At 41.8% G+C, this 25,646-nt stretch overlaps 1 protein-coding gene across 2 annotated transcripts in view; it reads left to right on the top strand.

Annotated features, from left to right (window-relative positions):
* Nucleotides 1-25,410, top strand: part of WARS2 (tryptophanyl tRNA synthetase 2, mitochondrial) — a 39,995-nt gene extending 14,585 nt beyond the window's left edge. For both annotated transcript variants that reach the window (XM_053302693.1, XM_053302694.1), the window contains 5 exons: nucleotides 6,568-6,825; nucleotides 16,318-16,398; nucleotides 20,969-21,054; nucleotides 21,516-21,634; nucleotides 23,542-25,410. In XM_053302693.1, coding sequence (XP_053158668.1) covers nucleotides 6,568-6,825; nucleotides 16,318-16,398; nucleotides 20,969-21,054; nucleotides 21,516-21,634; nucleotides 23,542-23,990 — 993 coding nt within the window. In that variant the 3' untranslated portion in view covers nucleotides 23,991-25,410. The remainder of the gene's footprint in view (nucleotides 1-6,567; nucleotides 6,826-16,317; nucleotides 16,399-20,968; nucleotides 21,055-21,515; nucleotides 21,635-23,541) is intronic.
* The last annotated feature ends 236 nt before the right edge of the window (nucleotides 25,411-25,646 follow it).

Below are 25,646 nucleotides of genomic sequence, written 5' to 3'. Positions count from 1 at the left end.
GGCAATGTTTTCCCAGTGTGATAATACAGTAAGTGTTGGGAAAAGCTTCGTTTTAAAATTTCTACATTAGATTGCTATTGAATTATAGAAGCAGGATGAGTTTTGTTTTTGTTTTTTAAAGGAAGCCCTTTTCAAGAACCAGGAAGTTATCCAGTAAAAATCAGAGACACCTGCATAAGCAGTTGCAGTGTGATGGAAGTTCAGGCCCCTACTTGTCCCTGCTGCTTACTGGAGGTACTCTAGAAAGTTGCTGTCTCTTGGCCTAATCTAGCTAGGAATGCTGCTTTCCCCATGCTGCAGATTTAACCTGTGAAACATGTTTCACAAGTCACAGTCACAGTATCTTAATATTAGTTATATACACCTTTTCAGCTTAAGTTCTTAAATCGACTTGCATAGCAGAGAGAATGAGAAAATATTTCCCTGTCCCAAGGGCAGGCTTGGACTGGCCCACAGGGCAACAGGACATTTCCCCCATGTGCCCCACCCATGGTGCGCCCCTTGCCCCACCACACTCGGCAGCAGTGAATACTCCCACCCTTAAGTACCCATTCTGCTCAAAACCTGGCGCCCTCCCCACATACATTCCACCACCCTCTCAGTATCCCCAGTCCGGCCCTGCCCAAGGAGCTCACAGTCTAAAAAGAAACACAAGAGAGATATCAGCAACAGCCTGGGAAGAACAATATGCTGGACTGGATAGAGACACTTGCTATTCCCCTGCGAAACATAAGAGAGTCACCAATAATGGTTAGAGTGTTGGACTTGGTCCAGGGAGAATTGAGCTCAAATCCCCCTTCAGCCATGAAACTCACTGGGTGACTCTGGGCCAGTCACTTATCTCTCAGTGTAACCAACCTCACAGGTGACAATAAAAACAGCCATGTACACCACTCTGGGCTCCTTGGAGGAAGAGCAGGATGTAAATGTAGAAATAAGAAATAAACTTTTCTGTACTATTTTTGTTTGCAAACATGAAGGAACTGGTCTTTAAAAATGCACTCTATAGAATTCTGAAATGTGAAAGATGTTTTCCTAGATAAAAGCATTCAATTCTTGAGTACCTATAGCCTGAATTTGCATCTCTTGTGGCTTATATTTATCCATATTCAGAACCCTTAACTCGTTCTTTCTTTCAAAAAAAAAAACCCAAAACCCCTTTTACTCCACATCTTTGGAGCATGCAGCTCTGATGTCCTGACCTCAGAATTTCAGTGAAGCACATTCCAGCCCTATGATTTCATGACACCAGGCTGAACTCCCTGCTAGGCTGCCTTCTGACTCGTGCAGGGTGAATAAACAAGGAGCAATGTGCATAGAAGGCTGGTATTTTGTGTGTTTTTTGGTGCTACGATTCCCGAATTTTCATTTTTTTAAAAAGTTTTTGTTAAGTGAAATGCTTCATGCTACCTGTATGTTTTTAATTAACAAAGTATTAAAAATATAGAGATCCATAATCATGATCCACTAGCTTTAAAGCTATCAACACATTGACAAACTTGGTTATATCACATTAGCCATTGCATCAGTTTACCAAAACTATTAATTATCTACCCACATATATCCCCACCCACCCCCCAGTATGCCATCATATCCAGTTACTTAATCTTATTATTCTTTCCCCAGTACTGGAAGCAGTTGTCTGTCATCCCCGTTTTCTATGCACCACATTCTGCCTTCTGTGTACCGTAATATATATGTCAGTTTTAATCATGATTTGGGATTGTATCTGCAGCCCCTTCTGCCCCCTGAAAACGTGCTCCTGAGGGTTGAGAGGCCCTCTGGAGCAGGATGGCACAGATGGCTGCAGTGGGAAGTGGGATGCTGGCAAGGGAGAATCATCTCTCCCCCTTGCACAAGCAGAACTTCTTCTGTATGTGCTACCGGCTCATTACAAAATACAGCTCTCTGTTTATCTGAGAATTTTTATCCCACCTCTCCATTAGAATTGTTCAAGATAGCTGGATTAATGTTAATTATTAAGGAATGTTAATACTTAAAATGGTTTGTCCATATCTGTAACTTAGATAGGAGTCAATAGAATTAACAGTACAACTTTTAAAACTTTTCAACTAGCTTGTCGTTGAGAAGGTTTGCTCTTTTGGAATTATTCTCTGGTACTTTGGTTGAGCTCCGTTCTAGCTGGACCTCTTAATCGGGTATCATTCAATCTGTTGCCTCCTGCTTGGTGCCCGGCAACTCAAGACGTGGTACTGTCATTGCCATCTATTTGTCTTAGAACCTTCACATAATTATTTACTGCCGTAATGATCGTTTCTACACATGGGAGAATGCAAGTAACTTTTTTCTTAATTTATCCTTGCCCTTAGCCTTAAGCAGCTTAAACTGTAGTCAGGGATCTTCACTTTCCACTTGCTGTGTTAGAACACATGCAGTTTCCTTCATCAGTATCCAGTCTGAGCTCAGTATTTTTATAAAGGATGTGTGGGGGGTGGGAGAGAGAGGACACATTTGCCACAGATGTACTGCAATATCATTTGTGATTCAGCTTGGACTGTAACTACTTATGCATGTGAGGTTTCTCTGCTACAGCTCTTCATGGTTGGAGTGAACCGATTCTCAGAAGCTGAATGGGACTGAGATATGGAGTATAATTTGGAGGAGATGATAGAGATAATGGAATTCTTAATTATAAGCCTGATTAGTAACTTCACCTCTTCCCATTCTTAAACAATAGCACATGGAAAATATTTTAAATACGTGTATTTCCAGTTTATTTCAAGGTATATTGATATGTTTGAAGTGTAATAGATCAAATCCTGACAGCCTGGGTCTGAGAGACTGAGATAGAAGAAAACAAACTTTCAAACCTGCTGTTATTTAGCTAAGCAATACATATGTGATTATTTTAATATATTCTTTCCACAAGCCAGTTGTTTCCAGGGTCTTAAACCATTCCATTTGTTTCTCTCTGAATTCTCTCCAGACCATTGATAAATTTTTGTTGTTGAAATACTTATCATGGATCACAATGTATTAGGCGGATTCTTGGATTCTGCACCCATTGTTGTTTAAGCTTTATGTCAAATTATATATTTTTAAATTTATTTGTCATTTTTGTACTGCCTGGAATGTACATTTCTAGGTGGTATACAAATGTTAATATTAAAAGTCACAGATTAAAATATATAACACAATAAAAACAATATAAAACAAATTATTAAAATTAATTAATTCTAATTAAAAGCTTGTGAGAACAGGAGGGTCTTGAGGGTCTTCCTGAAAACAAACAGAGAAGGAGATGCTCTTATTTCAGCAGGGAGCGTATTCCAAAGCCCTGGGGCAGCCACAGAGATAGCCCGGTCCTGAGTCACCACCAGATGAGCTGGTGGCAACCGTAACCGGACTGTAACCGAAAAGGCAGCAGAGTTCATGACAAAGGAGGCACTCTCTTAAATAGCCTGGACCCAAGCCTAAGTGCTTAATAGGTAATAACCAGCACTTTGTATTTCACCCAGAAACATATTGGCAGCCAGTGCAATTTCTTTCAAAACCGGTGTTATATGGTCCCTTTATGTTGTCCCAGAGACCAATCTAGCTGCCACATTCTGTACCAATTGTAGTTATACCTTTTTAATTAATAAATTGCTACAGTGATGGTGGTCTGCCACTGTATGAAACAGTGTCCTTCAAAAGACCAGCCTTTCGACCACTGACAACATTTTCCCGGCAGACTGCATTAATTAATACCCAAACTCTGTGTGTGTACATACACATGAAAGTGCCTTGCAGTGAGTCCGGCCAGGCGCGTAACAACGATCGGGCAAGGGGAGACAGTTGTCTGGGGGCCCCACTGCCTGGAGGGGCCCCCCAGAGGCACCTCATGTGACTCCCCATTGTCCCCTGCCCAGCCCCATAGCCCCTCAGCCACTTGCCCTCTTCGCCGTCTCTCCTGCTTGTTCTGCTGGCCCGCAATCGAAGCAGCAGACAAGCGGCAAAGAGCTCCTTTTCTCCCTTTTCTCTCAGCTGATCGGCGGGTGGGCGGGGCTTCCGGGGAGGCCTCCGTGTAGGCTGCAGTGAAGCCTGAACTCGAGTAGGGCCCAAGCCAGCCAGGAAGGAGGAGGCAGCCAGAGTGTTCTCTGCAGGAGAAGACCCCTTGCTGCCCTGCTTAACCCAGACCAGCATTTGCCAGGTAGAGTGTGAACTCCTTTTTGTGGTTACCTTTCCCGTCCCCCCCCCCCCCCATATAGGCATCTGCTTGCCATAGGGCTTGGATATGGGGGTGGGGAGGGACCGAGAAGTCTCTGAATATTTATTTTGAAACAGCTTGGAAAATTTGCTGACTTAAAAAAACTATCTAAAAAGTCCTATAAGTGGCTTGTTTCATGGCAGAAAATTGCAAAAACTTCTGGAACAGTATTTTATTAATTTTATTTATTCATTCATTCATTTATAAATGCACTTATGTTCAAGTTGTTCTGCAACCCAGAAGGTCTGAGTGAGAACTGTGAAGCATGTGTGGTGCTTTTATTTTATTTTTCTTGTGTGTGAACTGCTCCCCAATAACTTTCAGGGACTTCAGGGTAAATCTGTCCAACATGTGAAGGCAGCACCTCCATTCCAGAGGAGATGTGTGTTAAAGGGCTTTAAAAGCCTCCTGTGAAAAACCTCCTGCAATCAAACTTGACTGAATTTGTCCAGAATTCTGAGAAAACAAACATAGGTTCACCCTGCATGGTTGAAAGTCTCCTTTGCTAATCTGCAGCGAGGGGCCCATTTTAATAATTCATCTTTCTAGTGTGTTCTAGGCATTAAAAGTAATACAAATGTATAGTACTCAATGTATATCACTATATATTGTGACGTGTGTGTGTGTATTCAGTGAAATGTATTTGCAGGCAGCATACTTATTTTGGAATATCAGACTTAAATCCTTGGGGGCCTGGGGTGTGCGGAGGCCCTGGACTTTGGGGGGGGGCCATTTTAAAATCTTGTCTCTGGGCCCACTCCAACCTTGCTACACCCCTGAGTCCGGCAATCTTGGTCAATACTGCAAACTCTGGGTGGCCCAGACCAGTACGAGAGAGCCCTTTCCCAGTCTGCTGCCTGGGGTCATTTTAAGTGGGGACGCTGCAGACTGAACCTGGGACTTTCTGGATGCAAAACATGCACTCTGCCACTGAGTAATAGTCCCTCCAACTACACTCACTGTACCACGACAAGTTGTTTTTTGAAACTGTGGGAAACTCAAAAGCAGCAGCATTTGATATTGCATGGAAGTCTGTTGTTCCAAGGCAAAAAAGAAAAGAAAAGAAAAGAAATTCCATGGGCTGTGTGAAAGCTCTGGTCATACCTTAAGGACAGAGTCGCATGTTAGCAGTTGCACGGGACTGCCACTGAAAATGGCATCCTCGTGTTGAGTGCTCCCCTCTCCATAGCATCTAGTAAACTGTAAATCTTGCTCTATGCCTTGATGTTATACTGCTGAACCCCATTCCATAGCATTGCCTTCTACTGGTGGGGATGAGGCAAAGTGTAGCATGGTGATGAAAAGATGTAGCTTTTAACTACACATTATGAGGGGATGATCTCAAGATGAGGATGCAGTTTTCAATGGCAACAGCCCTTTGTTCCTGGTGGTGCATGCTTCTCCCTTTAGTTGGTATTAGTTGTCAGTGAGAAATTGTTCTTACTGGATTTTGTGGATTTTTTTCTGCAAAAATGTTTCTTCTGCTTCAGTCTTGAATTTGAGCCTGAGCTTTGCTTAACAATTTAATGTGGGGAGTAAAGTTAAAGGGACCACCCAGAAAGTTGCTTGCCTCTTTGGAGATGCAAATGTCAGGGCTTACTTATGATTGATGATTTAAGCGCCTTCTTTTTTAAAAAAGAGTCTTAATACCAGGTTATTTCTGAGGGTTTTTTTTTGTTTTTTTTTTAAAGCCTTACTGAATAATGTAACTCTGTTTGGACAATCATACTTTAGGGTTTCCTTTTTGTATCAACAAGAATACTTGATTCACATGGGAATAAGGGAGATGGTTAATGTCTGAAAAACATTCTGGCAACCAGGAGTGAAAGGACTAGCAAAAAGAAATCGAATAAGCAGAGGTGGAAATCACGATGCTACTAATATTTATGGTTTGCTGAAGACCTTATGAAAATTCTCTCTTGAACTTTAACCCTACTTTCTCTATAGGTTTTAGCTAAATACGTTTCAGAAATAGTTGAAGAAGGTGACAATCTGATACCATGCATGCTTACTTAGAAGAAAGTTCTGCTTTGTTCAGTGGACCTTATTCACAATTAATTGATTGCTCCCTTTGAACACTAGTACATATCTAGTATTTTATCAGATGTTTACATTGTTTTTATTCTTCCATTGAGAAAATTGGGTGGCTACATTTTTTTAAAAAATCCTAGCCTTAGAATTATGTACCTATATCCACCTTGTGTGTCTTTCAACTCGAATCTTATGGTGGTTTTAAAGGTTGGGTTGGTGGGTAGTGCACTCAGAAGGCTGTAGTTGTGACTACAGGAACACAAATTGTTTTATTTCTAGTAATCATTGATTACACAAATGACATCTAAACTATGGTTTGATTACAGACTAAAGGCCTGAAGAGGATTTTCTCTGGTATTCAACCTACTGGGATTCCTCACCTGGGCAATTACCTTGGTGCTATCACCAATTGGGTGAAGCTACAGGAAGAATGCAGCTCTGTGTTATACAGCATTGTAGACCTCCATTCCCTCACGATACCAAAGGAGCCAGCTATTCTGCGTGAAAGTATCCTAGACAGCACTGCTGTTGTTCTTGCCTGTGGCATAAATCCACAGAAGTGCTTCCTTTTCCAACAATCTCAGGTCAGTTTCTTTCTCTGGTTTATTAAACCCTTTGGAGATTACCCTTTGGATCATCTTTGAAGACACCTGCTATGGTCAGTAAAGAAAACAAATGAGGTGTGAAATTAAAGCACAGAACTTATAGGTGTGCACAGAAATGTTTGCCCCTCAAAGCAGATAAAAAGAGAAAACCCTAAGGTAAATTCAGGCTGCAGTTTTGGCTCAGCTGCTGATGTGTTATGGAACATTTGTGGACATTCTAATTGGACAGAAGTTGGTCGCGGGGGTAGTGAAAAGAAGATAGCACACTAAGCCATGTTGGTGGGAAGGGATGCAACAGAAGAGGGAATAGGCAGCATTGTCACAGTGTTAGTCAATTGTTAAGACTATGCATGTGAGTAGTAAGTAAATGGTGATGTGTGTGTGAGAGAGAAGGGGGGGAAGGGAGTACATTCAGAGAAGCTATTAAATGGAAAAAAAAAAAAAAGCACATTAGCACCAGTGTTCCCTCTAAGATGTGTGCGTGCTCACAAGTTGTTGGGGTTTTTTTTAATGTCCGCTCACTTAATTTTAGAACCCACTCAAGTTGTATCAGGAAGGCCCCACTCTGGATGCACAAGTGCACACACACTGCCTTGATAGCCACCCAGAGCAAAACTCATTCTGCACACAGATGGAAAAAAATTAGAACACTGATTGGCACACATGAGAAGGTTGTCTTGTTTGTATTTTTGTTAAACGTCTGGACAGCCTTTGGTCTGCACTGTGGCTGGACAGCAACTACACCCACACAAATTAAAACAGTTAAAATCGCTTACGATACAAAGAAAACCCTAAAACAATAATCAAGCAGAGATGAGAGGACACCTAAAATATATAAAAAGAGGAAGCAAACACTATATGGATTCCAAACTAGCATTTGCTGCCTCAGGGGTGGGGTGAGGGGAAGCCAAGAAGGAACCAGTGTGGTGTAGTGGTTAGTGCTGGACTAGGACTGAGGAGACCCGAGTTCAAATCCCCATTCAGCCATGATACTAGCTGGGTGACTCTGGGCCAGTCACTTCTCTCTCAGCCTAACCTACTTCACAGGGTTGTTGTGAGGAGAAACGTAAGTATGTAGTACACCGCTCTGGGCTCCTTGAAGGAAGAGTGGGATATAAAATGTAAAAAAATAAAAATAAATAAACCTCTCATCCAACTCTATCCAAAAGTGTTGTTTACTGGAGAATGTATAGAAAAGTCAGATTGTACTGCATGATCACAACGTGTATGTGTGCATGTATATGTAAAATCTTCTGTCACCCAGTGTATTGGTGGCTCGTCTTTTACATTCACTCGAGCCTGTGCAGCCATTGAAACAGATCAGTCCTTGTAGCCAGTGTTTCAGAACTTTTCCTTCTAAAGTTTTACCCTTTACTTTGCGTGTGTCACACTCTAGAAAGTGAGTGCCCCTTGCCCTTTTTAATACTGTTATATGCACCCTCCACTTCCATCAGTGTTGAAGTCCAGTGCCGGCACTGGAGAAGATTGTTTCCTTTAGCTGGGCGGGGGAGGCGGTCACTGAAGAACTATGGTAGGTTTTGTATTAAATGCTTGTTTAAACGTGTACAAGCAAAATACTTTTGGGAGCAAACAGACTCATAAAAGGAGGCAGTAAAATGACTGGTCCTGCACCAAATTCCCATAGAGCCACTCCTTGAGCTCCACCCCACCCCCAAAGGCTGTACCCCTGTTTAATTAACTCCAGCTAAACATTCCTCTCTCTGAATTCAAGCTGCAAAACTAGCTCAAATGGTTTCTCTCCCCTCACCACCCCCTTCCCCCCCCCCGCCCCCAGCCGAAGGAGATCAGTTTCTGAACCCAGGAGGGAGGAAAACATTAAAAGTTTTTCGTTAGTTTCCATTAGATAAAAATCAACAGTCTCTAACTATTAGCAAGCAATCAGCTTCATAAAGGATGGTCACTCAACAGCTGTAATAAGACTTTCTGTTTTAACTGTGTCTGTCACCACTGGACCAGCCCCAAAAGGGCCATATATTGTTTCACCTGCCTCTCTCTAATGGATATGACTTCAGAAATCTTGATTTAAATTCCTCTTTGGCTATAAAGTTCAGTGGTTGGCCTTGGGTCAGTAGTGTTGGGAAGATACAGTGGGGAGAAACCCCATGTACACTACCATATTCTGTGGAGGAAGGACAATTCACACATGAGAAATTCATTCAAGCTTCATTATATTTATTTATATTTATTTACAAGTCTAAATAAAGCACTTATGTGTTTAGAGACACTGAGCCCAATTGTTTGGGAGGACTGTATCAAAAGAACTGAAGACACAGCATCACCAGATATTAATCAATATGCTACCATCACAGGAAAAGAGATTTTGTTTACCTGTCCTAGAAAATCACTGTTAGTCATCAAGAAATGGTGTGATGATGCTAATTTCATGCAGCAGTTATTGGAGATAGATGGAGAGGGAAGCCTAAGAGCCAGTCCACTATTTTTGACGGATTAGAATTGAGGGAAGGGGGCCATTCTTACAGAATAACTGTGTGAAGTGGATGCACAGAAGGAAAGAGGCTGTGAGGCTGTTCTCACGCACACCCTAAGCCAGGCTAGGGAAGCCCAGCCTGAGTTAGGCTGCAAGTGAGAATCGCTGGGATCGGGGCTAAAGGCTCAAGCAAGCCCTTAACCCAGGCTCTGGGATCATGTGTTTGCTGGGGCTGCTTTCAGTCCCAGCAGACACAGAGATGGGAGCCTAGACCACCTGTCTCCTTGGGGAATCCCCCGAGGAGATGCGTGTGGTGCATTGTAGGATAGCCGGAGGCCCCAGCATCATCCTGGCCTCCGGAGCTCCATACTGCGCCACCAGCACAGATCATCTGGGAGCGCAGTCCATGCTCCCAGCACCATTCAAGCGCTCATCTGGGAGTTAAATTAAGTTGAAGCAGCCTTCCACACCGCCCACCCAATTGTGTGAATGGCCTCTGTCTCTCTTGAATATACAGGGCGGTTTTGTTAAGAAGCACAGTTCCACTGCTGAAACAAACAACAAATGTTGAAGTGGTGCTCAGCAAGAACTCAGGAGACCAGTAGGGAGATGTAACATATTGAAAGATCCCATCTTTAGGGAAATCAGCTAATGGAAATAGCTAGCTTCCTTTGGGAAACAATAAATAGTAGGATTTGTAATGTTAATGCTCTTCCAAGTATTTTTAGCTATGCTGCAGGAAACATTTTCTGGGGAAGATAATATCTCTACAGAAAACAGGCTTTTCCATCAGGAGATACGAAAAGTTTTGAACCTCTGCATAGCAGGTCGCTCACTGCCACTGCCCTGGTCCAAGTTTCTAGCAGAGAGTTTCTGTTTGGTTAGCATGCTTGTAGCAGCGTATTTTAATCTGTGGTTTTTTGTTGTGGATAAAATGCTCACAACTGTTAGACAGCTGTGAAGTGTGTCAGTTGAGATAGAAGAAAAGTGCCTCTTTCGTGGCTTACTACAAATGCAGCCTAGACCGTGCTTTTTGCATTTCATTTCTGTGTTTGGTTTGCCATCCTTCAACTGACTATGTACAAAAACCTCTCTCCATTGCTGATTAAAGATTAGCAAATGTTGCTCATCTACTTGAAAATGTGACAGATTGTTGGCTAAAATAATGGAAATGGGTTTTTGAAAAAGAGGAATTTATTAGGGCTGACTGGAGCATGAAGCAAACAGCTGCCAAATTTGGAATGTTGTACTTACTTTTAGGAAACTGTAATCTAGAAGATTCGTAGATTAATGTGCATTGTGCTTGTCCTGTTATGTAGAAGTAAAGGCTATTTCCCCAAATATACCTGTCTGCTGTCATTGTTATGTTATAGTGCCAGTACCTCAATTCAGCTAATTCTCCAAGCTATAGAACAAGTTATGGGTTCGTACATTCCCTCTTTTCCTTTCTCCTGTGGTTCTACTCTCCATTTCCTGTTTTAGTTTTAGCCATAATTTTCTGTGATGCTTGAATGAACAGATTCTATGTTTTGCACTTGTCCTCCAAACCAGAATTGGAAACCATGGTTTGAAATGGGTTTCGGTTAGTAACTGGTTTCAGTACCATCAGTTAAATGAAATCTATAAGAAGGATCTTAAAGTTGGATTTGAGGATCAAATGTCGAGATTTGAGAAGGAGCTGTGTGAAAATGATGAAAAATTAGTTTCTAAGATGTATAAGCTGCTGCTTCTGGAGGAGACGAGATGAAGTGGTTAAAACGACTATGATAAAATGGGCTCAAGATGTGGGTCATAATATAGATATGGCAGCTTGGGGGAAATTATGGAAAATGGATTTAAAGTTTACTGCATGTTATACTTTAAAAGAAAATTATTATAAGATGATGTACAGGTGGTATTTGACACCCAGAAAATTAGCATTAATGTATAAAAATGTTCCAAACAAATGTTGGAAATGTGGATACTGTGAAGGAACTTTTTTCATATGTGGTGGTCTTGCGGGAAGGCAAAGGCCTTTTGGGATATGATATATAATGAGTTGAAGAAGATTTTTAAAATGACATTTCCTAAGAAACCAGAATCCTTCCTGCTGGGAATAATGCAAGGAGAGTTTTCCAGAAGAAACTTAACATTTTTTATGTATGCAACCACGGCAGCCAGAATAGTATATGCTCAGAAATGGAAGGACAATGAAATGCCCTCAAAAGAAGATTGGCTGATAAAAATTTTGGAATATGCTGAGATGGCAAAACTTACAGTACTGATAAGGGATGAAAACTTGGAATCTTTTAAAGAAGATTGGAAACCTTTCTTACTATACTTAAAGAACTATTTTTCTAATATCGATTTTTCAGCAGGGTTTGAAATTTAGTAATAATAGCAGGTCGGGTAGAGTAAAATCGAGTTTGTAATGTGTAGGATATATGCTTTGAATTATTATAGCAATGGTTGATTTGTATAGTTAATGAATCGAACAGATTGGTGAGCAGGAAGTCAATATTTACTTAATTAGATGTAATGGGATTGTTAAAAACCAATAAAATTTTAAAAAGCGAAAAAAGAAATGGGTTTCGGAGTTGGAGGGCAAGTGCTAACCATAGAGTTTGCTGATTCGATGTGAGGACAAATTACAGCAAGTGCCAAACAGAAAATTGAGTTGAGTGGGGAGGCACATTATTTGGAGGATTACTTGAACTGAGTATGCTAAATTGGTTTCTGGTCCCATTCACAAGTACTCAACGGTATTTTTTTATCGTTTCTTATGTGTCTGTTTCTTATGTGTACAGTTTCAAACTATTTATATTGTATAAACTGTGTACAATTTCTAACTATTTAAACACCTTCTCACCAGAAGGGGAGGCTTCCGTTGTCCACTTTGTATGTAGTTTTGCTTAAGTGGTTTATTATACTATGTTTGTATTGTATAATATTTTCAGTATTTTGTGCAGTGATTGCCTCATAAACAATGGTGGTAATCATAACTTGCTGTCAGTCATTGAATGTGAGCGGACAAATCATAAAATGGGAAATGTGTCAAACCATTTTTCTCAAGTTAATTGAACTTTGTGCTTGCAACCTTGACTGCATGAAGACAGCTTGCTAAAATGTTTAAATTAATCATGCACCATATATTAAAACACTGTCTCTCCAATGAAAATAGCTTACTTCACTAAATTGCAGCATTGGCTATATATGAGTTTGGGCAGCTTTAGAAGAAATGTATTTTGTTTTCTTTGGGTGGTGGTATAGATTCTTTCCCAGGTTATTCAGGTTTTCTTTTACAAACCACTTTCTTTCTGTCATGCTTTTTGTCTGTCATGAGAATTTGTGGTGGATACCCGTGACAGACAAAACTGAATGGCTCATTTGAAGGCAGGGCTGCAGAGATTTATTCACTGGGATAATGGGCTGTTTCAGTGCAGATGGGTCAAAGCCACTGCAGTCATGAACCACAAATGCCACGCTAGCCTTCCAGTTCATTGAGGACCTGAAACTTAAAATGTGTCCATGCCTGCCTAAAACCTCCCTGTTTTGTGCAGAAAAGGCTGTACTTGGATGATGATTTGTCTGTGAAATTTAGTGTAGTACTGGGTTAAGCTCCACCTTTTCAGAGTGTGGGCATGTCTACACTAGAATAAAACCCATGTAATCAGCATGGATGTGTCTGAACGTTGCTTAAACATGCAGATGGATTTAGTGCTCTCCTAATTCTTTAATTTAGGACAACTCGCATGCTAAATAACAACAAAAAGCAAGACTGTGGACTGCAGTGTGAAATGAGAAAATGACTCAAGTTATCTGTACCATAAAGGCTGCAGTCCTATGTCTTTTGGTGGGGGAAAGTAAGCTGTGAGTTCAGTAAACATGCATAGGGTTGTGTTGCATGAGCACATCTGCTTAACCACCTGTGAAATATGGCAATAAAATGTATATTATTGAATATCTGTTTGAGGTATGTTAAGAACATAAGAACAGCCCTGCTGGATCAGGCCCAAGGCCTCTCTAGTCCAGGATCCTGTTTCACACAGTGGCCCACCAGATGCCTCTGGGGAGCCCACAGGCAAGAGGTGAGGGCTTGCCCTCTCTCTTGTTGTTGCTCCCCTGCAACTCCCTTGTTGCCCTGCAACTAGTATTGAGAGGCATCATGCCTCTGGGGCTGGAGGTGACCTATAACCACCTGACTAGTAGCCGTTGAAAGACCTGTCCTCCATGAATTTGAACTATCTGTTTGAAAAAACAAATTGCATACATTTGAAAACGATATGATAAAAACCAGATATTGTGGACTACAGCTCCCATAATCCCCAGTCAGAGGTGATTGCAGACGGGAGTTGTGGTCAACAACAACATCTGGGAGTCCCTGTTAGAGGGAACTCTGGTGAAAATCATTTGTAACCCTTAATTTGTGGTGTCTGGCTGATTAACTGTTTGACAGGGATGTCAAGCAATGTGCACAGGCCATGTCTTGCTGACCCTTCCTGTTTCTTTTTACTTCCTCTTGGTACAGAGCTGGAGTAAGGCTATCTTGCTAGGCATTTATACTGCTAATTTTGCATGTTCTTGCTTTTGACATTTAGTTTGCCCTAACCTTATGCCTTGGAAAGTCATGATAATGGCTTAAATTATACAGTTCAGTGCAACCTTTACTTAGAACGAAACTCTGAATACTTGCGGGCTGTGTATGTTGGAAAATAACCCTGATTTAATAAGGATTTTTTTTTAATGTCTTTTCATGGTAGTTCCTTAAAGGAACCTCTAAGACCAAATCCTGATTAAAACAAAAATCAGCGCGCAAGCCCAGTCTCGTGTCCATAAAGTTCGTGTTTCCGTGTTTGCTTGGTTGGAGCTAAAATTAGAGCTGCTGATATGAAAACCAATGCTGTCAGGCCGAAATGATGATTGTGAGGCATAACCACCATAAACTGGAAAGCTGGGTTCTTCTCTCTCTCTCTTTTTTAATTAATGTTTTAATATTTGACTCTGCTTTCTTGCAAAGCATGATTACCAATTCAACAATATGCTTTGACCTATGTGTACCTTATAAAGAGAACTAGAAAAACTGATATTCTGAACTAAATGTAAAAACTCTAGTGCTGCATGACTCTTTGTATAGTCTCTGTTGGGAGAAAAGGTGCTTAAAACATGACATAATCTGGCCTCCCCACCCAAAATACAGATACCCTCAGCTGTTTCCTGAACATCTTGGGCGAGAGATTCAGTGGTTTTTTAAGGGAACTGAAGGTATGAAAAAGGCACTGTTTCCTTTGTTCCACTTCTCATCAAATAGGTTTTGCAGGTTCTCACAAAACTCCAAAAAAAATGTTTAAATTTTACTAGCTGACCTGGCCCAGAGTATCTGTGCCCCTAGTTCTCCCTATCTTTCCCCCCACCCCACAACTGATCCGGCTCCCTGCCCTGTCTTCATTTCATCTCCATCCCTTCAGCCAGTTCGTTCTCTCCCCATCCCTTCAGCCAGTGTGCTCTCCCCCTCCTCACATCCCTTTGGCCACTTGGTTCTTGCCCCCCATGCCGCCACCTGCTCAGCCACCCTCCTCGTGAGGATGCAGGCGGTTGGAGCCAACGTGCATTCTCCCACCAGCTCGCAGTGGCACTGCCCCCTCCTCCTCGACCCACCTTGGCAGGCTGGCTTGGAGAGAGGCTTCCCCTGTTGTGCTCTGCTCTGTTCTGCCCTGCCAGGAAATCTTACAAGAGCTGCCACACATGGGATTAGCCATGAGTATGCCTTAGAGAATTATAATCATAGATATCTGTCTATTGCTTTTCAACCGAAGTTCTCAGAGAAGTTTCTATCAGAAGAACCTTTACTAGCTACTTAATACAACATTTTTTCTTGCACCTGGACCAGCCTTCAGCAAGTAGTACGCAGTGTTTCCACAACATTGGCATTCCTTTGGGTGGACTGTCTAGTGGACTGAGTAGTGGTTCTGGACAGCATGACCATGTATTAGAAGGGGTGTCTTCATAGACAGACAGAATAACTGTTCCTATTAGATTTAGATCTGTTGCACTGGGAACTGGCATTTTAGTTAGCCTGGTAGGCTGTAGTGCAATTTCACAGCTATTTTTGAAGATGAGAAAATATTCCCTGCCTTCCCCTTAAGGACAAAGAGAAAGAGTCTTTTACAATAAGGAGGCCTATGGCTGGGAACAAGAGAATGAGGAACTGAGGTTACAGTGCAGGAATTTATTTTCCTTCTTTTCTCCCTCCTACCCCGTTTTCCACAGTTTGGAGGATGTCTTGACTCTGAATATTTGAGCAAATGAGTTGGTCTGACAATGATAAAATACAATTCTAGAGACGTAGGTTTTGGGCGGTATAAAAATATGGATAGATAGATAGATAGATAGATAGATAGATAGATAGATAGATAGATCTCCCTGTTCTATGGATCAGAATAGCAAGGGTGCATATTTAACTATTTAAATGGGGGGGGGAGGTATCTAAACTTTAGTTGCGGAGCCTCCGTTCCTAACAGTCTTGATGCTTTGGAGGAGGGGCCCATTCCAAAGCAGTGGAGTACTTGCTTTACATGCAGAAGGTTCCAGCTTCAGTCCCTGGCATCTCCAGGGTGAAAAAACCCAGTAAAGGACTTGGAGAGCTACTACTAGTTAGATTTGATGGTACTGGGCAAGATGGACCAATGGGATGATGTCATGGCTCAACCATGGCTTCGGTGTCAGGAACATGCTTGTACATCCAACTCCCCTCCCTTCTCCCCTTGTGAGTGTCAGTTCCTTCCTAGTTCACAGTAACCATAGTTTCCCATGATGTCTGAATCTGACAAACTGTGATGACCACAAACCAGGAAGTGGAAGAGGTGAATGGCACTCTCAAGTCCCTAGCATGTTCCTGACGACCAAATCATGGCTTGACCTGAGCTGCGATGTCTGAACTGGGCCGGTAGAGCAGCCTCATATGTTTACATGCTTTTTCCTCTGTGCGAAAGTGTGCGAAAGTACCAATGTCTTCTGCACCTGATTTCATATTTGATTTGTTTCAGGTGCCTGAACATGCAGAACTTGGCTGGATTCTAGGGTGTTTCACAAGCATGCCACGTTTGCAGCATTTTCCTCACTGGAAGGTAAGTTTCTAGTGAACATCTCATTGCTAAACTGAAAGTCACTGTTGAACTGGTTATAACTGGAATATGAAAGGTTTTTCAGTGACTGGTTATCATTAATAATAATAATAATAATAATAGAGCCATTCCATATACCTTGTGGAGGGAATTCTTCTGGTGGTAACTTGTTTACACACTGTAAGTCTCATATGTTCTAATAAAGATAATAGGATTTTAATAGAGCTGCCTACTATTCTCGGACCCTTACAAGCAAAGCGACATTTGTTATTAATCAATTTAATATTTATTTAATTGCTTGAATCAATTAAATGTGTAGAAGTTTGCATTTGTATAGAACCACTCGTTCTGAAGAGAAAAGGCATACTTTTTTGTTTTTAATATAATTAGCAAGTCATTATTGTATTAAAAAAACAGCAGGAACCAGTGATGTGGGCAAAAAATCTTCTGTGGGCAATTTTCTACTGCTGAGATCCAGACTAAGTTAATCATGGCTATTTTCTGCTGAACATCCCCTCCCCTCCAAAAAAAAAAACAATTTAATGTTATGAAATTGTATAATGTAATGAATCAACACCAATACAATATCAGGCATTTTCAAAGCTGTAAATTAAACTTTTTCAGGTGACTATCCCTTGGAAGAATATGTGTATGTATACTCACTCACACTCCAATTGATTTATAAACAGAGGATTAAAACAAAACCCAACATGCACATAATCCATAATCCAAAACACAAAATCAAGTTATGTGTTCTCTTGATTGATTTTGACTTGCACATCTAAAGTAAAAATTATTATGCCATCTTGGATTATAAATAGATCAGAGTGTCATTTCTTTTGTGAAGCTGGGGAGGTGGAAAGGATTTTTATAAAACTGGTTTCCTTTTTAGTGGTATTTAGTGGTTGCTCCAAGATAGTCATGATGCTTAAACAAAAAATGTAATTCAAGCCATTTTTAATCAGATTCATGCCTGTCTGAATTTCAACAAAGACATAAGTGCAACTGCTTTTACAGGCAGTGATGATGAAACTGAAGGTGTCCTGATGCCCTGTGGGGGCGGGGGTGGGTGGGGGCGTGTTTAAACACAAAGTAGATTAATGGACAACAGATCAGTCACAGTTCTCTGGGTGCACTATAACTGCTATGTCAACATTTTCCTCAACAGTTAAACAAGGGAGGTGTGCATTATTTTGTATTGTCTTTAAAGTTGTTAAAATATTTCCATAAAATAATTTTTGCATAAAGCTTTGAAAATTTGAATGTGTTTGGACATAACATTGAAGTCACATTAAAAGTTGATAATTGAACTTTTTTACTACTGCTATCACCACCACCTCCTAATCAAATAATTCAATTCAAATATTTGAGGTGGTTATAGAAAACCTTTTAAGATATTTATACAACACATGACACTAACTGAAAGTACTTTTTTAGCTTACTGAAAATAGAAGTCAAATAGACACGCAAATCAAATCACAATCCATTTAAGCTATTGGAAAATCTTCTGGAAAATCCACATAATTGATGGGAAGGGAAACTCTTGAGATTTTGCTGCTGTTCTGCAACAAGAATTTCACACAAACTAGTTCACATTTGCAGAATCGAAGGTTCTTGGAGGCACATTGTTGTTACAGCAGTCAACCCTCTTACAAGAAAAATTCCTCTTTCTCCTCTAAGATGGCATCTGTTGACCACAGTCTGTTTTTTTAAAGACAGTTTGTGTTTTGTGTTTTTTTAAAAAATTGCTGTCAGATGCTGCATTACCTTGTTTTCTGCATGGCCCTGTGGAGTCTGGCAGAGAGTGCAGTATTCCTCCTTTGGGGCTTCTGTCTTCCCCTGAAGGGAGCAGGGGTGAGATGGTTCCAGGCTGGTAGGATCCTGGTGGGGTTGAGCGGATGAGGCAGGGAGAACTGCAGGGAACAGCCCCAGCTTCACTTCCTCCAAATGCCATGTTGAGCATTTGCAGGAAGTGAGACCAGGGAGGGGGTAGGGCTTGGAGTAGGCTTTAAGCCCTGTCAGCTCTGTACTGGGGCATTTAATCCAAGGCAGCCAATGATGAAGGCTGCTCTTGAGTGTGGGAGCTGGAAGTTCCCCTGGAGAGGGAACTGGCTGGATGTAGCAAGCCAGGAGGAGGACTCAGGAGATGAAGTAACCTCCTCCTGGCTTACTCAGAGGCTGACCCTTTCTGTTCCCATCTTGCAATTCTGAGTTCAAGAAGGGCCAGGAACACACCTCCTCCCCCTTGGAACATGACAATTACAAAAATGAAGCAGTGGTGGTGGGGAGATGCCATCAAAGCGAGGGTTTTTAAACTATTCATTTCTTCAATTAAATATTGCAGCCCTAACATTTAACAAAACACAACAGCTGACATCCTGCGCAGGGAAACTTGGGCATTTGCACACTGCCAGGACTGCTGCACAAATAAAAGACAGCCCCAGGACTGTTGCGGAGGCCGGCTGTTGCAAAACCAGCGTGGTGTAGTGGCTAGAGTGCTGGACTAGGACCAGAGAGACCCGAGTTAAAATCCCCATTCAGCCATGATACAAGCTAGGTGACTCTGGGCCAGTCACATCTCTCTCAGCCTAACCTACTTCACAGGGTTGTTGTGAGGAGAAACTCGGTATGTAGTACACCGCTCTGGGCTCCTTGGAGGAAGAGCGGGATATAAATGTAAAAATAATAATAATAATTTTTTAAAAACTCCTTGAAACAGCCTGGGGGCATTTGCATCGTGCTACTTCCATTGTTCCCAATGGAAGTAGTGTGGTGGAAGTTGCTAATGTTTAATTGGATTTGGGTTTGGGATCATTTGCTCTTTTAAATGGGCTCTGTTTCTGTACTAGAAATATTGACTGCTGCTTTTGTTGTATATTGTGAATGTTGTTTTTATTGTAACTTTTACTGTGCGTGTCATATTGAGAGGACGTGAAAGACAATTAATAAATTCTAAATAAATTAGTTGGGAGGAGACGGAAATCGGGCTCTCTTGAATTTGTGGGAATGCTCCATGAATCCTCCATATACCTTTGATGTGATGGATCATGCCTATGTTTTATTTTTCCCCCTTTCATGACAATGGAAATTAAAACAAAACAAATGTTTGTAGGTTCACATTCTGTACAGCATTAGTTGGAAGTAAAAGAGCAATGTGGTGGGTGCAGCAATGCTGTATTGGAGCTCTGTCCAGTGTGGTGCCAAGCAGACAAATGTGGGTGGAGGAAGAGTGGGGGAGCAATTTTCACTTCCCTTTCCTCCACAAAAAGGACTGTTTGGCTTCAGAAATATGTCCTTGGGGGTTGAACAGCCTTTAAGGACATATTAAAAAGTCCTTTTATGGGGAGGAGAGAGAAGTGAAAATTGCTCCCCGGCTCTTCCTCCACCTGCATTTGTCTACTTGGCACCACACTGGACAGAGCTCCAATACAGCATTGTTGCACACCAGGGGTGCACAAGTCAAATACTCTGGTGGGCTGGAACCAACCATGACTTGGTAGGCAGGGGCCGAGGTAAATTTTCAGCACATTAATGATTACATTAAAATTATTAAAAATATTAATGAAAGCAATTATGAGCCTTTTGGAAGGGCGGTATAAATTTTTTAATAATAATAATAATAATAATAAATATAATTAAAAATTTTAATGAAAGCAAGTATTAGTTACCCACAACATGAGGAGGGAAGAGGAGGCTCCTAGCAACCTTTCCTCTTCCTTGTCCCCCATGTACTTTCAACACCTTCAAAGGTCAGTTTTGAAAAGGGGCTGACCCCCACCAGGTCCCTGGGGCAAGGCAGCATTTGCACCTTACCTCAAGCACCACAATACTTTGGGCCAGCCCTGGGGCCGGCAAAAAAGTCCCAGCAGGCCAGATCCTTCTGCACACACACTGCTCTTTTACTCCTTACTAACACTGTGCAGAATGTGAGCTGCTATCGTCAAACTTGCATAATCTTGTCATTGTTGCTCTCTGAATAGTTTTTAGAGGACCACAACTTATACACCTACCTACCTACCCCACCACACACACACACACACACACACACACACTCACTCACTCTCACCCTATCTCTCCCCACCCCCACCCGCCCGCCACTTGTGCTAGATTGAGTTGTCTGCTTCAGTGGTTACAGGGTTACAATACACACACTAATCTTTTTGTCTTCCCCATCCACTGAACTCGGAAATGGTGCCTCTGCCTGCCTGCTTATGCTCAAGGCAGGCAGCAAGCTTTTAAATAGCTAAACATGTTTTATAATATAAAATACCACTAAAGTAAAACATTTGGCTAAAAACTGCACTTGTCCAACAGTTATTTTGCATGAAGACTGAGCGTGGCTTTGCTGAACTGTATATTGTACTTACTTTTAAAGGGAAAGTGCAAAAAATATTTTTAGACGTCTTGCTTATATGACTTTTTAAACTCCATATGCAACATTTCACAAGTTCCTAGTTCATGGAAAAAAAGATTTTAACCTGATCAAAATTATTTTGTTCAGGATTAAAAATAAATCAGAAGTATTGGTCAAGTAGCTATGACTTCCTTCCCTCTGTCTTGCTTGTGTAAACAGATGAAGAATGCCAGCCAAATGAATGAAGGAACTGTTGGTCTGTTCACCTATCCTGTCCTTCAAGCTGCAGATATTCTTCTCTACAAGTAAGAGTCGGAATGTATAGTTCATCTGCTTACAAAGCCTTTGGGGGTCTCTATGATATAGCAAATGGGAGCGAATACCAAGGTGGCTAGGAGTGGGTGCTTTGGGGGCAGCCTGATTGTGGTGTAGTTGTCCCTTGATTCTGGAGTGACTCAGTGGCATGTTCACATTGACAAGTTACCTAGTGGACACCATATATATGGATGCTGTTATTGTAGCTACAGTCCATAGTTTATAATCTGCCAATAAACCTAGTTGTTCATTTCAACAGTCGTTCCTCTAGTCTTAAATTCTTTTGTAATGGTTCAAGCTAGCAGATGTGAATGTTCATAGCCCTAGGCAGATCCTGGGTGGGTGGGTGTTTGTTGTCTCCTTTGGTGATCTCAGTGACAGCAGGAACAGTGCCAACTTCTGTGTCATTTGAAGTATTACTTAGGGTTTTTTTAATTATTATTATTGGAAGGTCAACACATGTTCCAGTTGGAGAAGATCAAGTCCTGCACTTGGAGCTGACCCAGGATACAGCCCGCCGCTTCAACAAGTTATATGGTGAATTCTTTCCAGTACCCAGAGCCATTTTAAGTGAGTAAGCAGTGTAAGACCACTCAAAAATGGCTGTTCATCATAGCAAATGAGTAAAAAAGATGTTTTGGCTGTGAAATGGGATGATCTTGGGAAATGCAGTACTTCATGAATACGCTCTCATCTTTAGAAAGCCATGGTTTCTAGTCCCTGCTCTTTTTAGTCCTAGACATTATCACACCACTTGTAATGTTGGAACATGGTCCCAGTATTTCTAAGACCCATTAAAATTGTGTTTAAAAAACAACACCATATACCTACCAGTATACAGGCAGTATATACTTGCTGTTGGGGATGGGAAGTGGCCTGTATTTTGCTTAATTTAAGAAAATTGCATTCAGAATGTATGTCTGAATGTATGTCCCTGAACAGCTTGGGCCCAGGGTGTTTAAGAGAGCACCTTCTTCTTCATGAACCCTGCCACCTATTAAGATTGTCTGGTTGCGGTTGCCACTGGCTCACTTGGTGGCGACCCAAAACGGGCCTTCTCAGGGGTTGCCCCGAGGCTCTGGAACACAAGAATCTCTCCATCTCTGGTTGTTTTCAAACGACTTTGGAAAACCCTCCAGTTTAATCAGCCTTTTAGTTTATGATGTTTTAAAGTTCTGAAGTTTTTGTAATGGTAATTGTAATTTGTTTATATGATTTTTAGATTTTGGTTATTTGATTGAAATGTGAACTGCCCTGGGATTTTACATGGAGCGGTATATAAATGTGACACATAAAATAAATGTCCTTCTTCTATACACTGTAGTCTTAGAAGTCTGATCTAAAAGTCATGAGAGCATATTCTGCTGTTAGTTGTTAGAAGGTAATAAAATCTTGCTGAAGACTGCAAGGTGGTACTCCCATCTGTGTTGCATATAGCAGAATGGGGGCAATACATTGTGGGTGTTGGTGGTGAAGTTGCCCTCAAGACAGTCACATACTCAACCTGTTCCAAGCACTGTTTAAGAAACTTGCTTTTTATGTTTATGGTTGGGCTGCCTGACAAGACAGTCTTTTGCAGTGAGGAGGCTGGTCAGCTTGATACTTCATTCCAATGAAATCCCTGCCCTGTATTCCCACCCACCCCCCACCCCCCCGCACGCACACACACTGTGTTTCAGAATAAAGGAAAGGCCAGAGTTGTGATCTTTACAGGTAATGGTACATAAGTGGCCATGGTGCCACTTTTTTGGTGTACAACCATAGATTTAGTTCTCCAGATCCCAAAAGTGGAGAGACTGAAAGGTGCAGGAGGTGGATATTTGACAAAGCACGGAGGGCTGATGATTAAAGTTGGGGTAGGCTCTGTGGTCACCAGGAGTTGACACCAACTTAAGGGCACAACTTTACCTTTAGGAAAGGAAAGGTTGTGCCATTGAGTCGGTGTCGACTGGCCACCACAGAGCCATGCGGTTTTCTTGGTAGAATAGAGGAGTGATTTACCATTGTCTTCTCCCACGCAGTATGAGATGATGCCTTTCAGCATCTTCCTATATCACTGCTGCCCGATATAGGAGTTTCCCATATTTTGGGAAACACACCAGCGGGGATTCGAAGCAGATTCGAAGCTTGCTCCCTAGGCAGGTTACTTCCCTGCTGCACCATTAGGGGTGAAAGGTGCTTGATACATCCATGTATTGTTAGCATTAGCATTTATTTAGTGCTTTTACATGTTCAAAGTGCTTCACACTGTATTTTGTAATCCTTACAACCACTCTGTAAAGTAGGTCAGTAGTAGTATACCCCTTTTGTAGACTCGAGGGAGAGGGCTGAAGCTGATAGGGTGGCTTGCTTAAGGCCTCCAAGTGAGTTCATGGTAGAGGTGAGATTTTAATCAGGGCTTCCTAATTTTTACTTGGTCTCATAACTACAGTGTTACTCAACTGTCTTGGGTAATTCCCCCCTCTCTTGATTTTTAGCTTCAATGAAGAAGGTGAAGTCCCTCAGAGATCCCACATCCAAGATGTCAAAATCGGACCCTCAGAAGTTAGCCACGGTGAACATAACAGATAGCCCTGAGGAGATAACACTGAAATTCCGTAAGGCTGTCACAGACTTCACCTCCGAGGTGACCTACGACCCCGACAGCCGCCCGGGTGTCTCCAACCTTGTGGCCATTCACTCCGCCATAACAGGACTCAGCACGGAGGAAGTGGTGCACCAGAGTGTTGGTCTTGATACTGCTCGCTACAAGGCAGTGGTAGCAGAGGCCGTCATTGAAAAACTTGCTCCAATCAGGAATGAATTCAAGAGACTAAAAGATGACCGCTCTTACCTGGAGAAGGTTTTATGGACCGGAGCAGAGAAGGCCAAAGAACTTGCAACTCCTGTGTATCAGGAAATCAGAAGACTGGTGGGGTTGCATTAACCCTAATTAGAAGCAGCTAGAAACTGGCACCTGTCAGCCGATCTTCATTCTCTTGACTCCGTAGTCTTGCAAGAGGACCTCCTTTTGTCTTTGGATCCACAAGAGGATTAGCTGCTGAATGGTTCCTTCACACGCATTAGATAGGACCCGTCTTGGAGATTCCAGAGAAGAACTTTTGTGCTGCTGCCTCTTTGCTTCCATGTGAACCCGCTCAAAAACAGAACTTCTGATTGGTCAGAAGTGCGGCAAAAAGATGGGGGCAGCTAGCCTGGCACAAAATTTTCTGATTCGTTGTTTTCCACATGTTCTTGTGTTAAAAATTGGTCCTGTGCAGGGATGCTTGAGGACTGCATTGCAGTATACAACTGTGATGGGCAAGAGGCAGCTGTCTAGCGGAGTGATCCCAGAAGCACCCAGTGCAGCTCTAGACCCACGATTGCCGTTTTGCTTCTTATGGACTTACTTCACCATCAACCCTGGGCCCCTTTCTCTACCTTTATGCTCTCAGATCCTCGCATGGCGGTTCTGTAACAAGGTTGTAATCTAGACAATGTTCATGTGTACTTTCAGTGAAGTGGGAAATGAAGTAGTCACAGCTTCTCCAGCCTCTTCCTCCCTGTGGATTCTTCTAGCTCTCATCCTTCCTGTCTCCTCCTCTCTCTAGGGCAAATGTGGAATCTTGCTCGTGGCTGTTTGTGGGTGAGAAGGATGGATAGAAGGAAGGAATGGGAAATGGGGCGGGGGGAGAGAAACAGGTGGGAGGAACTTCCTTTCCCACTGGAACTTTAAAGATATGCTCATATCTTGTGGGTTGTCATCTGGCCACTCTACTCACATTTGACTTACTCCTTTAAAAAAAATAAAAAATAGTTTTCCTTGCAAAACTATTCAGAATGATATTCATTAGTTACCAACTTGAACACAGAGCTACAGTTCTAGTCAGGCCTTTTTCTGCCGAAATAGGTCCTTATCATGAGAGGCAAGCTTCAGCTGCCAGAGATTTAGTTCTCCAAATTTCAAAATCTGAAAAGCCGGATGACATTTGTAGCCAACAAGCTAGTGGAAGAGGCAGCATTGCAAAGTGTTGAAAAACAATGAAGGCTTTATTTTCCTGTATTTTGTGTAAATTGTGTCTCACTGCACTGATACTCACCAGCTGCCTTTGAACCACTGTATCAAACCACTGTATTATCATTTAAATGGGTTCTGTGCTGCTATGACAGAGATGGCTTTATGGCAAATAGCAGCAGTGGGGGAGCAAACTGCTCGTTTTCTCCTTTGGGAGATTATTTGGAACATGGAAAGTATAATGAAAGAGCAGCTGCCTTCTGCTATTAAATCAACAAGAGCCTATCAATGTCAATATGATAGAAAATAATAAAATGGTTGAATTCTGGCTGATTGGAAGAGAAAAATATAAGCTCAAATGCATTATTTCCAAATACTGCAAAGCAGAATGTGAATTGCTAAATGTAGCAAACCATTCCAGAACTAGGGGTGTGGATGGATGGAGAGAGAGAGAGAGAGAGAGAGAGAGAGTGTACGTGTGTGTGTACGTGTGTGTACATGGAGCAAAGACGGCTCTATAACTTTCTGCAGCAACAGAAGAAGTAGAAAGAGGAAGGATGGTAGTATTTTAGCGCTAAGTTGTTGACA

The sequence above is a fragment of the Hemicordylus capensis genome, chromosome 2, assembly GCF_027244095.1.
Source record: "Hemicordylus capensis ecotype Gifberg chromosome 2, rHemCap1.1.pri, whole genome shotgun sequence".
NCBI lineage: Eukaryota > Metazoa > Chordata > Lepidosauria > Squamata > Cordylidae > Hemicordylus > Hemicordylus capensis.
This window is presented reverse-complemented; position numbering and strand designations above follow the sequence as displayed.